Source organism: Hylobates moloch, unplaced genomic scaffold, assembly GCF_009828535.3.
Source record: "Hylobates moloch isolate HMO894 unplaced genomic scaffold, HMol_V3 SCAFFOLD_15, whole genome shotgun sequence".
NCBI lineage: Eukaryota > Metazoa > Chordata > Mammalia > Primates > Hylobatidae > Hylobates > Hylobates moloch.
In genome coordinates this window covers 78,368,158-78,381,000 of record NW_026652290.1, presented here as the reverse complement: position 1 = coordinate 78,381,000, position 12,843 = coordinate 78,368,158, and the positions used below count along the sequence as shown (strand labels likewise).

At 39.1% G+C, this 12,843-nt stretch overlaps 2 protein-coding genes across 3 annotated transcripts in view; one reads left to right on the top strand and one right to left on the bottom strand.

Annotated features, from left to right (window-relative positions):
- Positions 1-3,538, bottom strand: part of PIGF (phosphatidylinositol glycan anchor biosynthesis class F) — a 36,174-nt gene extending 32,636 nt beyond the window's left edge. The window contains exons 1-3 of one of the 2 annotated variants that reach the window (XM_032178587.2): positions 3,374-3,538; positions 1,344-1,592; positions 100-191 (exon numbers count right to left, since the gene is read on the bottom strand). In XM_032178587.2, the coding sequence (XP_032034478.1) occupies positions 100-191; positions 1,344-1,592; positions 3,374-3,424 (392 nt within the window). In that variant the 5' untranslated portion in view covers positions 3,425-3,538. The remainder of the gene's footprint in view (positions 1-99; positions 192-1,343; positions 1,593-3,373) is intronic. The other variant, XM_058428148.1, reaches the window with a different exon arrangement.
- Positions 3,411-11,259, top strand: CRIPT (CXXC repeat containing interactor of PDZ3 domain). Its single transcript, XM_032178586.2, has 6 exons — positions 3,411-3,427; positions 3,671-3,744; positions 5,209-5,274; positions 6,045-6,099; positions 10,158-10,261; positions 10,549-11,259. Exons 2-6 carry the CDS (start codon positions 3,729-3,731, stop codon positions 10,611-10,613), a joined length of 306 nt encoding a protein of 101 aa, XP_032034477.1. The 5' UTR covers positions 3,411-3,427; positions 3,671-3,728; the 3' UTR covers positions 10,614-11,259.
- The last annotated feature ends 1,584 nt before the right edge of the window (positions 11,260-12,843 follow it).

Sequence of the window (12,843 nt, the reverse complement as noted above, 5' to 3'; positions counted from 1 at the left end):
ATGCACATCATGGTTTTTCTCTAGTTGCTAAGAATTAGCACACAGTTTGGTAAATGAATGTTTTAAAATATAAATTTAGGGTAAAAATTTCAAACTTACTCTATTAGTGGTGCTCCATACAGAACAAAAATTACATGAAAGGAGAAACAAGACGTAAGAAAGTAGATACAGCATTTCAAAAATCTGGTTCCCTAAAAGAGAAATGAATAACCTGAAGACTCAAGATAATGCCTAAAGGACAATAAATTCTTCCATTTTATCTACAAACACAACTTCTTCCCATAATGTGTAAAACAGTTCAAATGTTCTTGGGTATACTCAAATCAGATCACATGTCCTGTACCCAGTCACATACACAACCCTCGATACAGACTAAAAAAGCCTAAAAGGCAAATATCACCTTCCGCCCATATTCTACCCATCTGACCTACATAGGTCGAAAAGAGGTTCTGTTTCCATGGTAATATAGAGCTATGTCATTAATCAATATTTATCAAATACTGATTGACATCAGAGAGCTAGTATACAAAAAATAGAGTATTATGCGATGATAGAGGAAATATCTGCAGAAAATAACAATTTTTTTCATTTTAAAACAAAATTCCTGGGAAAATTGCACTAAAAAAGCAAAATACTAAATAATTCTTGAAATCACACTCATATTACACAACCCGTATGAAAAAAGACCTGAACATCTACAAAGAAACATGAGATCTTCTTGATTTGGAGCTTAAGAATATATAAACATAACACATATATTCAGCTTCTCCAATCATAGGCAGTAAATGACCTAACAGAGCTTATACATGGTAGAAAATAATGTTAAGTGTGCACATTATTAGTAATAGCCAAGTGAATATCTACTGCAGTGAATATTCTGGAAAATTGATTCTAATATCTGAAAACTGTTTAGTCAAGGAAGGCCATGTTGGAAACAAGCATTACCACAGGCTTATATTGCAATTTCTGAAAAACCCATTAAGTGGCTTTCAGAAATGCAAAAATAATAAAAATAAACTGCAATGTCTTATTGAGTAAGGTTTAAAGATAGACTGTCACATGTATTTATTTTCAATGGTGACATAAAACAATGACTACATAGGCTCACAATATTATAATACGCTCTGAAGAAGTCATAATTCCACAATTAATGCAAGGCAAGGATCAATCGAACATTGTGGGCAGCCTTCCAGCAAGTAACAGGCTACCAATTTGGGGGAAAAAAATCAGGTTCCCTTTACTCACTATAAATAACTTAATGAAGACTTGACGAATACTTTATTCTTCCATTAAAAGAAACACTAGCTCCATCCAAAAATCGGTTATTGAGACATAAGCCTTACCTTGTGTGATAATGAACTTCTTTTAGAGGACGTATTTGGTTTCACTACTAAATATAGTACTAGATTGACAGCAGTTACAAAACCAGAACAGATGCACAACCATGTCAAGTGTGTTTCCAATATTGAGAAGTTCTCCAAGAAGAGTGATGGGATGAAGACACTTAGGATAATTGAAAATATGCATAAAAGATGGGTATACAGTAGTCTCTTGATATCGGTATCTTTCATGGTGTTTTCTTGGGTGGCTAGCTAACAAAAAACAAGAAAAGAAGAGCATACGCAATAATGACTTTTTCCATTGTCTTAAATGTTTTGACCCCTAAAAGTAAGTCATAAAGTCAATTTTCTATGAGCAATGTATTTGTTTCAAAAAACAGAAGATGCAGACGTGTAGATGCACATACAGACTTAGCCTTCTATTCTACCTTTGATTTTCTTAATATGGTACAAACATCTCTCAGAGCCTAAAAAGAACAAATTTACTAATTTCTTAAATATTGTGACTGGTTTCTGCAAAAGGGTCATGTCCTAGGACCAATAAAGCAATCCATTTAAACTTTTTTGGCCAATATCACAGAGATGAAATCAACTGTGTGGATTAAATTATCTACTGCCTGTTGGAATTATAACCAAAGTATATTTATGAGGTTTCTAGAATGCATAGGTTATAATTCCAACAACCCCACAAATAGGCTGAATTGTTGGTATTTTTTTTTACTCGTCTAACATTACAGTAGTTCACATCTTCTAGCAAATGCCAAATGACACCAAGTGCACATTCCAATACTCAAATGGTGGCCAGCGGAATCAAGAGTTCAAAGAGCACCACACTAAACCAAGGGATCCCAATGCTTCAGAAATACCAAGATGACAACGTCTGTTACAGGTGTTAAAATTCCAACCAAAAGTAGAGCACGAATGGAAGAAGGAAAAAAAAATTACCGTCTCTAAAATACACATATTTAAATTACCTGAGAGCTGACTAATTGTACTGTTAAACAAGGACTTTATTAATTTAAAGTAACAGTCAATATGTTACATTATGGAGTATATTCCAGAAAATAGAAATATCTCAGAAAAAAATACTATACACACACACACGCACACGCGCGCGCGTGGGCGGAGGGGCGCCCACTAGTGCGAAAAGCAGAAGGGCGAACCTGGGTCTTATCCTAATAGCTCTCATTTAATTCACCCAATGCTTTTCAAAGGCAGACATTTTACTGATAAGGACTTAACACGGCAAACAGGTGAGGTGGTCCACGGTCCCATGCGCTACAGCCATCTCTCTGGTATAAGGAAATACACTAGGCATGAAGAAGCAAACGGATGGCAAGAAGGGACAAAGGGAAAGTTTCCCATAGATTCTATCTTAAGCTGACTGAGGGAGGGCAAGGGGATCAGGAATCCATTCTCTCGACAGATAGCCCTTCAGCGATTTTTCTGAGCCACCCTCGGAATCGCAGCTGCCATCAGCAGATGTGGATGTAATACAGTGAGCAGGACCCAAACTCAAATGTTTGCTGAATGAATGAAGGAACCAGAGTAGGCAAAGAGGGAACCAGCACCGTGTTAGGCCCTGGCGTGCCCCCAGGACGCCTGCAGAAGTGCCACGGGCATGACACGGCCCACCTCGCCAGGCACCGCAGCGGAGAGAAGGCTCTTCCGAGCGGCCCCCAGAGGAGCCTTCGCGGGCATCGCCGCACCTTCACCGGCAGCCCCACCCCAACCCGGGTCCCTCGGGATTCTGCCCAAGTCTAGGCCGGCGCGAGCGTGGGCAGCGAGGAACCAGCTGAGAGGCAGGATCAAAGAGCTCGGGGGTTGAAGACAAGGGAAAACTGGGGGACAGAGGCGAAAACTCGGATCCGAAAGGGGGGTCTGTCCATCAGGGCACGCCGGAAGAGTGGCGCTCGAGCTGACGGCGAGCGCGGGCGGGCCGGGGCGCCGAGGCTCAGGGCTGCTTCGGCAATTCGCGGGGGTAGCTTGCACCCCGGGAGGCGAGAGCGCCGAGGGAGACCAGCGGGGCTTACCTCACTCTCCCTCCCGCGAAAGGGAAGCGGGTAACTACTGCCTCCTACCATCAGGTACAACGGGCGGCCCAGGCCCACGCGCAGGCGCAGGGTTGTGAGGCGGAGACCCACGGCCTAACAGCCAGTCGCAGAAAAACAGGGGCGGGCAAATGGGGCAGCCCCGCCTAGCTGCTCGCGTTCAATCCTCCCGCGGCTTTCCAGGTTTCGGGTAGGCGGGAGCGTGGGCTTAGAAGCCGGAAGTGGGTTGACGTAGCCCGGAAGGGGAATACTTCCAAGTTACAGTGTTGATGTTTTCAGCTTGCTGCTGCTGCTGCTGCTGCTGCTGTTGCGGCTAGGGGAACCGTCGTGGGGAAGGATGGTGTGCGAAAAATGTGAGTTAAGGGGCCGCTTCTGCGGGAGGAGGAGGCTGGGAGAACCTAACTGAGCTCTCCTTTGCCTTCTCTTTTTTCTTCGCCTACAGGTCTCTGATTCTATCCGCTGTCTTTCTACCCTATCCTTTTACCATTTTTGCACCTCCCCAACGACCATACAGTCCTATATGTTTTGTACTCAGAATGGTCTCAGTTCTGCACCTCCTTCTCTATTTCTGTTGCCTTCCCCCAGCCCCAGATCTCATCAGCTCCCCTCCCATATAAAAATGTTCAATTAAACCCCAACGACACCTTTCTGTCTTGGCGATTCCTGACCTTTCCTTTTTATTCATGTAACAAGTATTGTACTCCTGCCAAATGCTAGACACTAGAACCAAAGACTAAGGACTTTGCCTTATTCATTCTCATTAGTCATTAAGCCAGGATATGGCTTAGAGTAAGCCCAGAAGATGTTTGAATTGAAAATCAACGTAAGTGCAAATTATTATTTCCCTAACTTAAAACCTTTAATAAATTATCAGTGTGCAGAGAATAATTTGGGGATTCTATATTTGGAACCTGGCGTTCAGGACCCTCCATACTAAGGCCCCAACTTATTTTTCCAGCTTCATCTTCACTGACCCTTATCCTCTTCACATTTTGACCAAACAAAATACTCTTTGTGCCCATGTGTACTCTAAGCTTTCATATGCCTTTCCTCAGAATGTGTCCTTTATCTAGTTTGCCTTCATCCTCTTTACTCCTTTTTGTTCACAGTCCGATTGCCACATATTCAAATCCTCTCTCTTGCCTTCTCCCCAAACTTTCTTTTCTTGGATTTCCTTAGCCAGGGTTATTTCTTCCTGCATGGAATTTCTCCTAGTACTTTAGCTCTCGATTATTACACCTTTTATTTTTTAAGCTCACATTTTGGTTGAATGGTTCTTTTGGCGGGGAGGGTCTGTGATCCCTCTGAGAATCTGATGAAAACTATAGACTCCTGCCAGGAAAAAAAATGAATATATAAAAGGTTTGTGTACAACTCCACCTTGTTCACATATCTCTTAAGATCCACCTGTGGAACCCAGGTTACAGCTTGCTGTTAAAGAAATTAGTATACTATAATCTCTTTAAAATTGTGTCTGATTCATCACTTTATTTTTCTCAGCACTTTGTATAGTTTATACATGATAGATGCTTAGTAAATATTTATGGAACAAATAGACTTACCAGATTTGTTTAAAGTATAAACCAGCAGTGAAAGCTTATTATAAGTCATCTTATTATCCTACAGATTTTACTGAGGGTCAGTCATTCACTGGCCACAGTTAATATGAGTCTCAGTTGACTGGCTGCTCTCCCAGCATTAACAGGCTCCTACGGTAATAGCACTGATAGTCGATACCATTGTGAACCTTAGGCACAATGTAATGCACCTATTAAATAGTAAATTTTAATTTTCCTTTTACTATCTTGTTCTAACAGGTGAAAAGAAACTTGGTACTGTTATCACTCCAGATACATGGAAAGATGGTGCTAGGAATACCACAGGTATTTCTTCTTTTAGAAAATAGGAATTTAACCAAATACTTACTGTGAATAATACTTTAGCTTTTACATTATTTGTACAATGAAAGGTTATGTGTTCAAAGTATTTTATCTATTAAACATTAAAGAATACTGGGTCCCCAAGTGATTTAATATCTTCTATTTAGTTCTCAGTTACTTGTACGGGTTCCTAGTATCAGGAGATAGCAAAATTATTAAATGATTGTCAAGTGATGGCAATATCACAGTATTTGATTTGATTCAGCTTATTTAGAGTCTGTATTTAATTTCTGCACTCTTCTGAGGAGAAATTTCTTTTAATCTTCTGATTTTTATATTCTTGAATAAATTCTTTAACCCGTTTTACCTTCATTATCGTTAATTACTTACGATGAAGTATTTGCCTTCATTATTATTAAACATATAGTAAAGTATGTTTTCAATGGGTAGAAAAATAAACATTTTCATTGTATTCAAGGTCTATGACACTGAAGTAGTGGCTTCTAGATTTTACGCTATGTAGAGTAAATATAGACCCATTCCTAAAGTACTCCCTTGAGTCTGAGAAATAAAATGATTGTATTTTATACAAATTTTACTATTTCCCTAATAAATGTTTTCTTTTTAAGCAGTGTCTTAATAACCTATTAAATGAGGATTTAAAAATTAGATATAGGCTACTATTTTGGTAGAAAGTCAAGGAATGAACTTCTTAATATTATATGTTAAATATATAGAAATAACCCACTAAAATATCTTTTATTTTGATACAGAAAGTGGTGGAAGAAAGCTGAATGAAAATAAAGCTTTGACTTCAAAAAAAGCAAGGTGGGTAAGAGGATCCATAGATGGGTCATATAAATTTCCTTCTTTTAGTATTAAGTCTGCTGGAGTGAATTTGATGTGCATCATTCCATTTGCAGTAAAACAGAGTTAGATGGTTCCTAGCACTCAGAACCAAGCTATCTGTTACAATCCTGCTGGTTTTACCTTATTCCTCCTCACTGTATCAATATATGAAGATATTAGTGTTATTCTCTTACAGTTTCACCAGAAAACATGACTTTTGTTTATCTCCTTCTTAATTATCCTATGAATCAGAGACAGCAGGGAAATGTGGAAAGATCATAAGCTTTGGAGTCAGACCTAAATTTGAATCTAGACTCACTGTCTAGCCTTATGACCTTAAGCAAGTTAAGCAAGTTTCTTGACCTTTCTAAAATTTATTTTTTCCTGAGAATTGGGTAAAAAGTCTCCCATCTTAAAAACAAGTTTTTGATACCACACTTTATTATATCCAGTCTTAAAAATTCGGCTGGGTAAGGTGACTCACACCTGTAATCCTAGCACTTTGGGAAGCCAAGGCAGACAGATTACTTGAGCCCAGGAGTTTGAGACCAGCCTGGGCAACATGTGAAACCCTGTCCTACAAAAGATAGAAAAATTAGCTGGGTGTGGCAGCACGTGCCTGTAGTCCCAGCTACTCAGGCGGCTGACATGGGAGGATCACTTGAGCCCAGGGAGGTCAAGGCTGCAGTGAGCCAGGATCGCACTACTGATCTCTAGCCTGGGTGACAGAGTGAGACTCTCTTTCAGGAAAAAAATTTCGTGAACGCTTTCGTCTACCATCTGATTTCTTTGCTCTCCTTCACATCAGAAGTTTTCCAAAGTCTTACCTAGACACTTTTTCAGTGTCCTTAAGTTCCTTTCCCTCCTTCAGCCACTCTAGTCATGTGTTATCCCCACAACAGCCCTGAAACTGTTCTTGTTGAGATCACAAGCGACCTTTTAGAGTGACTTCAATCTACTGGCTTTAAGTTCAAGCTATATGTTATATATATATATAAAATAATATTATTATATGTATATAACTCCCAAATTTATACCTCTGGCCTGACTTCTCTGAGCTCTAAACATATATCTAACAGCTTATCTGACATACCTCATTTAATGTCTAACAGGCCACTTCTTTTTCATTCCGTCTTCTCATCATAGTAGCACCACTCTGTAATCCAGTTGTTCAAGCCTAAAAGCTAGAATTCCTCACTGAGTCCTCCTTTTCCCCTACTTCCCCTATCCATCAGCAAGTTCTTTGGATCTACCTCCAAAATGTAAAATGTAACCTGAAACCACCTGCTTCTGTCCATCTCACTGCTATTATCCTGTTCCGAACCACTGTTATTTCTTACTTGGAACTGTAATAACTATTGAACTATCTTCCTGCTTCTTCTCTAGTTTCCCCCACTTGTCTCATAGTAACGAGAGTGATCCTTTACAAAGTTCCTTTGCTTAAAATCCGCCACTGGTTTTCTTTTTCACATAGAATAAAATCTAAGCCCCCTACCATGTTCTTACAAGGTCCTCCTTGATATAACCCCTCCCACCTCTCTGGCTTCGTATTGTACCACACTGCTCCTCGTTCATCATACGCCGTCCTTATTAGTTCTGCCAAGCCCACTCCCATCCAAAGAGATTTGTACTTGCTGCTGTCTCCTAGGAGTCTTCCGTTAGAGCTTACGTATCTGCCTCCTTCTTCTTGTTTGGGTCTCAGCTTCAGAGAAGTTTCCCTAATCAGCATCTAAACTAATCTCTTCTTTCCTTTTCCTCATCTCTGCCTTAGTATCCTGTTAGAATTTTCTCTATAATGCTACTATTTGAAAACCTTGCTTGTTTTATTAGATTGTCTGTTTTCTTACTTACTGTTTACCTCTTCTCAGTAGAATATTATCTGATGAGGGCAAGGGCTTTGCCTATCATGTTCATCTTTGGTATTTAGAACAGTAAATACCATGTAATAGTAAGCACTCAGTATATATTTGCTGAATGAATGAATACCTGTTTTCTGATGTCATCCCAAGGATTAGAAATAACAACAATAAAGCCTTAACTACATACAGTGCCTGGCACATAATAGCATCTTTAATGCAGAGTCACACTATATATTGTTGACTGACTTATTGATGTCTTTGAGGACCATTCTGTTTTTATTGACTGAGCTATTATTTGTACAGATTTTATGGTTTTATATACTTGCAGTTCCTTTATGCTCTCAAACTTACTCTGATATCATTAAAAGGTAGCTGTTACTCTTGGGTACTCTCTCACTTTGGAAAATGTACTATAGTATTGCTTTGAATCTATGGTACCGTTATTTATCAGATGCATTGTTACTTTAAGAAAAAATTCTGCCAGTTTTAAGATTTCCAAGGTTAGGCTGGGCACGGTGGCTCACGCCTGTAATCTCAGCACTTTGGGAGGCTGAGGCAGGCGGATCACAAGGTCAGGAGATCGAGACCATCCTGGCTAACATGGTGAAACCCTGTCTCTACTAAAAATATGAAAAAATTAGCCGGGCGTGGTGACGGGCGCCTGTAATCCTGGCTACTCGGGAGGCTGAGGCAGGAGAATGGCGTGAACCCACGAGGCGGAGCTTGCAGTGAGCCGAGATCGCGCCACTGCACTCCAGCCTGGGTGACAGAGCGAGACTCTGTCTCAAAAAAAGAAAAACGAAGATTTCCAAGGTTCAAATGTGTATTTTTGAATAATAAAATATGGTTTTAAGAAAAAATAGCTTCTGGAAATACATGTCCAAACAAATTGAACTTATTGAAAAGAAGAAGAGTACCTATCTTTTGTGGGGAGTAAAGTGATATCCTCAGCTGGGCGCGGTGGCTCACGCCTGTGATCCCAGCACTTTGGGAGGCCGACGCAGGCAGATCTCCTGAGGTTGGGAGTTCGAGACCAGCCTGACCAACATGGAGAAACCCCATCTCTACTAAAAATACAAAATTAGCCAGGCATGGTGGTGCATGCCTGTAATCCCAGCTACTTGGGAGGCTGAGACAGGAGAATCGCTTGAACCCGGGAGGCAGAGGTTGCAGTGAGCCAAGATCGCGCCATTGCACTCCAGCCTGGGTGATAGAGTGAGATTCAGTCTCAAAAAAAAAAAAAAGTGATATTCTCTGTGTTTGGAAAAATTAACCTTTGTAAATGGGCTGTTGTGCTATACCCAAGAGAAGACACCAGGTCTAGGATGGTGTCTCGTATCTAGTATATGAGGATCATTACAAAAACTCATTTTATAGTTAGGGAAGCACATTTAAATCAGAGTATTCTTGCCATTTTAGGGGAAAGTATTTCTTTTTTTCACTCTCGTCACTATAAGATGGCATTTTTATATAGTGGAAGCCCTTTTATCTAAAAGGATTGAGTCAGTTAATTAAAAATGTCAGCTAATGTAAGCAGTCATTAAAAGATACATATACCTTATTTTAAATTAAAGCACGTAACTGTAGATGTATTAATCATTTGGTATTGAAACAAAGCCTTTTGAGCATAAATTGACTGATAAGTGCTCTACATGATTGTCGTGACAAAAATCACAATCAGAATATGTTCAGTATCTTTAAAGTAGAGCAAAAATTGATGCTTGAGGTGTGGAGTTCCTTTCCTAGTGATTTTCCCCCAGTTTTCAACAGTTGTCTTACCCATACCTAATTCAATAGCAATTCAGATGATACCTAGTCATCCTAAAATAGTCACTTAGGTTTTATGGAATCATTCACTCTTTTTGCACCCACATTTCATCAGTTTCCATAATATTTATGTCACACAAATGGAATGACAGATACAATTGATATGAACACGTCAAGAATAAATACTGTACAACTGATTCTTTATAAGTGTATATCTCACATGGATGGAGCAGAGCAGAGATGTACAGGCGTTATCAGACAGTAGCCATCTGGAATAGGCTAAACCGATCAATTGTAGAGGTTGATGGAGGGATGGAGAGCATGGATTAATCCTGTGTGTTGCGTAAGTGGGGTTTTTTAAGAGTGTTTCTAGTGTAATATACAATTTTCTCTCTAAAAAAAAATCTCTAGATTTGATCCATATGGAAAGAATAAGTTCTCCACTTGCAGAATTTGTAAAAGTTCTGTGCACCAACCAGGTTCTCATTACTGCCAGGGCTGTGCCTACAAAAAAGGTAAGTTTCTTTTAATACCATTTTCTATTCATAAAACCCACTTCATTTGCTGCTAATTTGGTTAACAGAAAAGATGTAGCCTGTCATAAATTCTGTTAGCCAAACACTCTCTTTATCCTAAGGCAAAATAGAACCTAAAACCTGTTTATAATTAAAAGTATATATATATATATTTTCTTTTCTTTTCTTTCCTGATGCTGTTAAATTATGTTTTAAGCTTCAGGATTGACTTAAACCAAACAGTTGGTATTATGATTTGATTGATCACATACCTTCTTTTGTTTCAGGCATCTGTGCGATGTGTGGAAAAAAGGTTTTGGATACCAAAAACTACAAGCAAACATCTGTCTAGATGTATTGGTGGAATTTCTGGCTTTCTAAATTGTTTTACTTTCTGCCTTGAATTTTCAAGACATAGATGTCAACTTACAGAATAACATGTTTTAAGACAATTAAGTTTAAACCAGAGAATTTGATTGTTATTCATTTTGCTCTCATGTTCTAAACAGCAACAGTGTAACTAGTCTTTTGCTGTAAATGGTTATTTTCCTTATAAGCATTTTAAGAACTAAGTGGCAAATTCCATGAAAATATTTCTCAGTTCTGTATGCACTTTTATTTAACATTATTCATATAATTCCTCCCCCCCCCCCACTTTATTTATAGATACTGCAAAAGTGAGAAGGAGATAATAGATATTTTGCTCTGAATTTGGCATCCGGAGTTAACATTTCTCCCCTCACTCCCTTACTGGTGTCATAGTTATTAGAATCAGCAGCCTCTTAACTAATTGCAGTTTCATAGGATATATAAATGTTTCAAGCCATTATTGCTGAATGGTTCTTTAGTTATTAACCTAGACCCAAATCAAAGACCAGTTGGATTTACGATATTTTTTATTTGTTCTTGCAGCCAAAGTGCCAGTTCCTTTAATATGTGACCAAGAACACAAGGAGCATCCATATGTCCAAATAAATACATTGAATTTTAGAAAAACATATTACTTTGAATTCAAATTGTCGTGAAAACCAGAACAGTGTTTGTCCACGTTGCATATAATGAAAATAAATCCCAACTCTGAGAAAAGCTCTTTGAAGCAAAAACCAAACTTTTTTTTTTTTTTTACCTCCTGTCTTGCCCCCTAAAAGAAAGAAAGAAAGCAAACATCTTGACTCTCCCTTTTTAAAGTTTGTTGTTTTTTGTTTTTTTTTGGATACAGGATTTCACTCTGCTGCCCAGGCTGGAGTGCAGAGGTATCATCAAGCTCTCTGCAGCCTCCATCTGCTGGGCTCAAGCAGTTCTTCCACCTCAGCCTCCTAAGTAGCTGGGGACTACAGGTGTGTGCCACTGTGCTCAGCTAGTTTTTATTTTTAGTAAAGACAAGGACTCGCTATGTTGCCCAAGCTGTTCTCGAACTTCTGATCTCAAGCAGTCCTCTGGCTTCAGCCTTCCAAAGTGCTGGGATACAGGTGTGAGCCACAGAACTCGGCCTCTTTTTTTTTTTTTTAACACTACAGGTTTCACATGAATACTTTTCTTATGTTGCTTTCAGAGGTTCAGGACTTCTGCTTTTAAAACCTGCAGCCTACCATGGGAGACCAAAAAAGCATTCCCTATTTCCAACTGCAGTATGTATAAATACATACCACTACAAAATGTATAGAAAGTGTGATGAGATACATGAATGGCATTTTTATTGCTCATAACATTTTGATGAAAAGCATTTAAAGTTTTAACTTTATAAGGCTTTTCAAAATGTGTTTTTCTGAGATACATTGTTATTTATTCATATCCAGAAAAATTACAAGGATAATACAGAATATAATAATTTCTCTGAGAGCAGGAAGTATCCTCTCATGCTTAATCAGTTTGGGGTTTTTAGTTATAACACAGGGAACTCATAACAGGACCTGGTCAGAGAGCGTCCCAGATCCATTAAAGACTGGATTCGTTGACTTGGAGAAAAGTACATTTCTCGGGGATCAACTAGAATCTGGACTTGCCTAACTCACATTTCATTTTTTTTGCTTTTTTTCGTTTTTTTATAATGTCAACTTTTATTTTAGATGTAGGGGGTACATGTGCAGGTGAGTTATATGGGTATATTTTGTGATGCAGAGGTTTGAGGTACAAATGATCCTGTCACCCAGGTAGTGAGCATAGGCCAACAGGTGGTTTTTCACCCCTTCCCTCCCCTCTTCCCTCCAGTAGTCCCCTATGTCGGTTCTCATTTCTATGTCCATGTGTACCCATTGCTTAGTTCCCACTGATAAGTGAGAACATGCAGTCTTCAGTTTTCTGTTCCTGTGTATATTCACTATAATGACCTCCAGCTGCATCCATGTTGCTGCAAAAGACATGATTTTCGTTCTTTTTTATGGCTGCATAGTATTCTATGGTGTATATGTGCCAATTTTCTTTATCCAGTCCACTATTGATGAGCATCTAGGTTGATTCTGTGTCTTTGCTGTTGTGAATAGTGCTGTGATGAATATGTGAGTGTACGTGTCTTTCTGGTAGAACAATTTATTTTCATTTGGATGTATACCCAGTCATGGGATTGCTGTTTCAAATGGTAGTTC

Coding starts and splice junctions, on each gene's coding strand:
- CRIPT (XM_032178586.2), top strand. Junction 5,275..6,044: donor TGGTGCTAGGAATACCACAG/GTATTTCTTCTT, acceptor ATTTTGATACAG/AAAGTGGTGGAAGAAAGCTG. Junction 10,262..10,548: donor GGGCTGTGCCTACAAAAAAG/GTAAGTTTCTTT, acceptor CTTTTGTTTCAG/GCATCTGTGCGATGTGTGGA.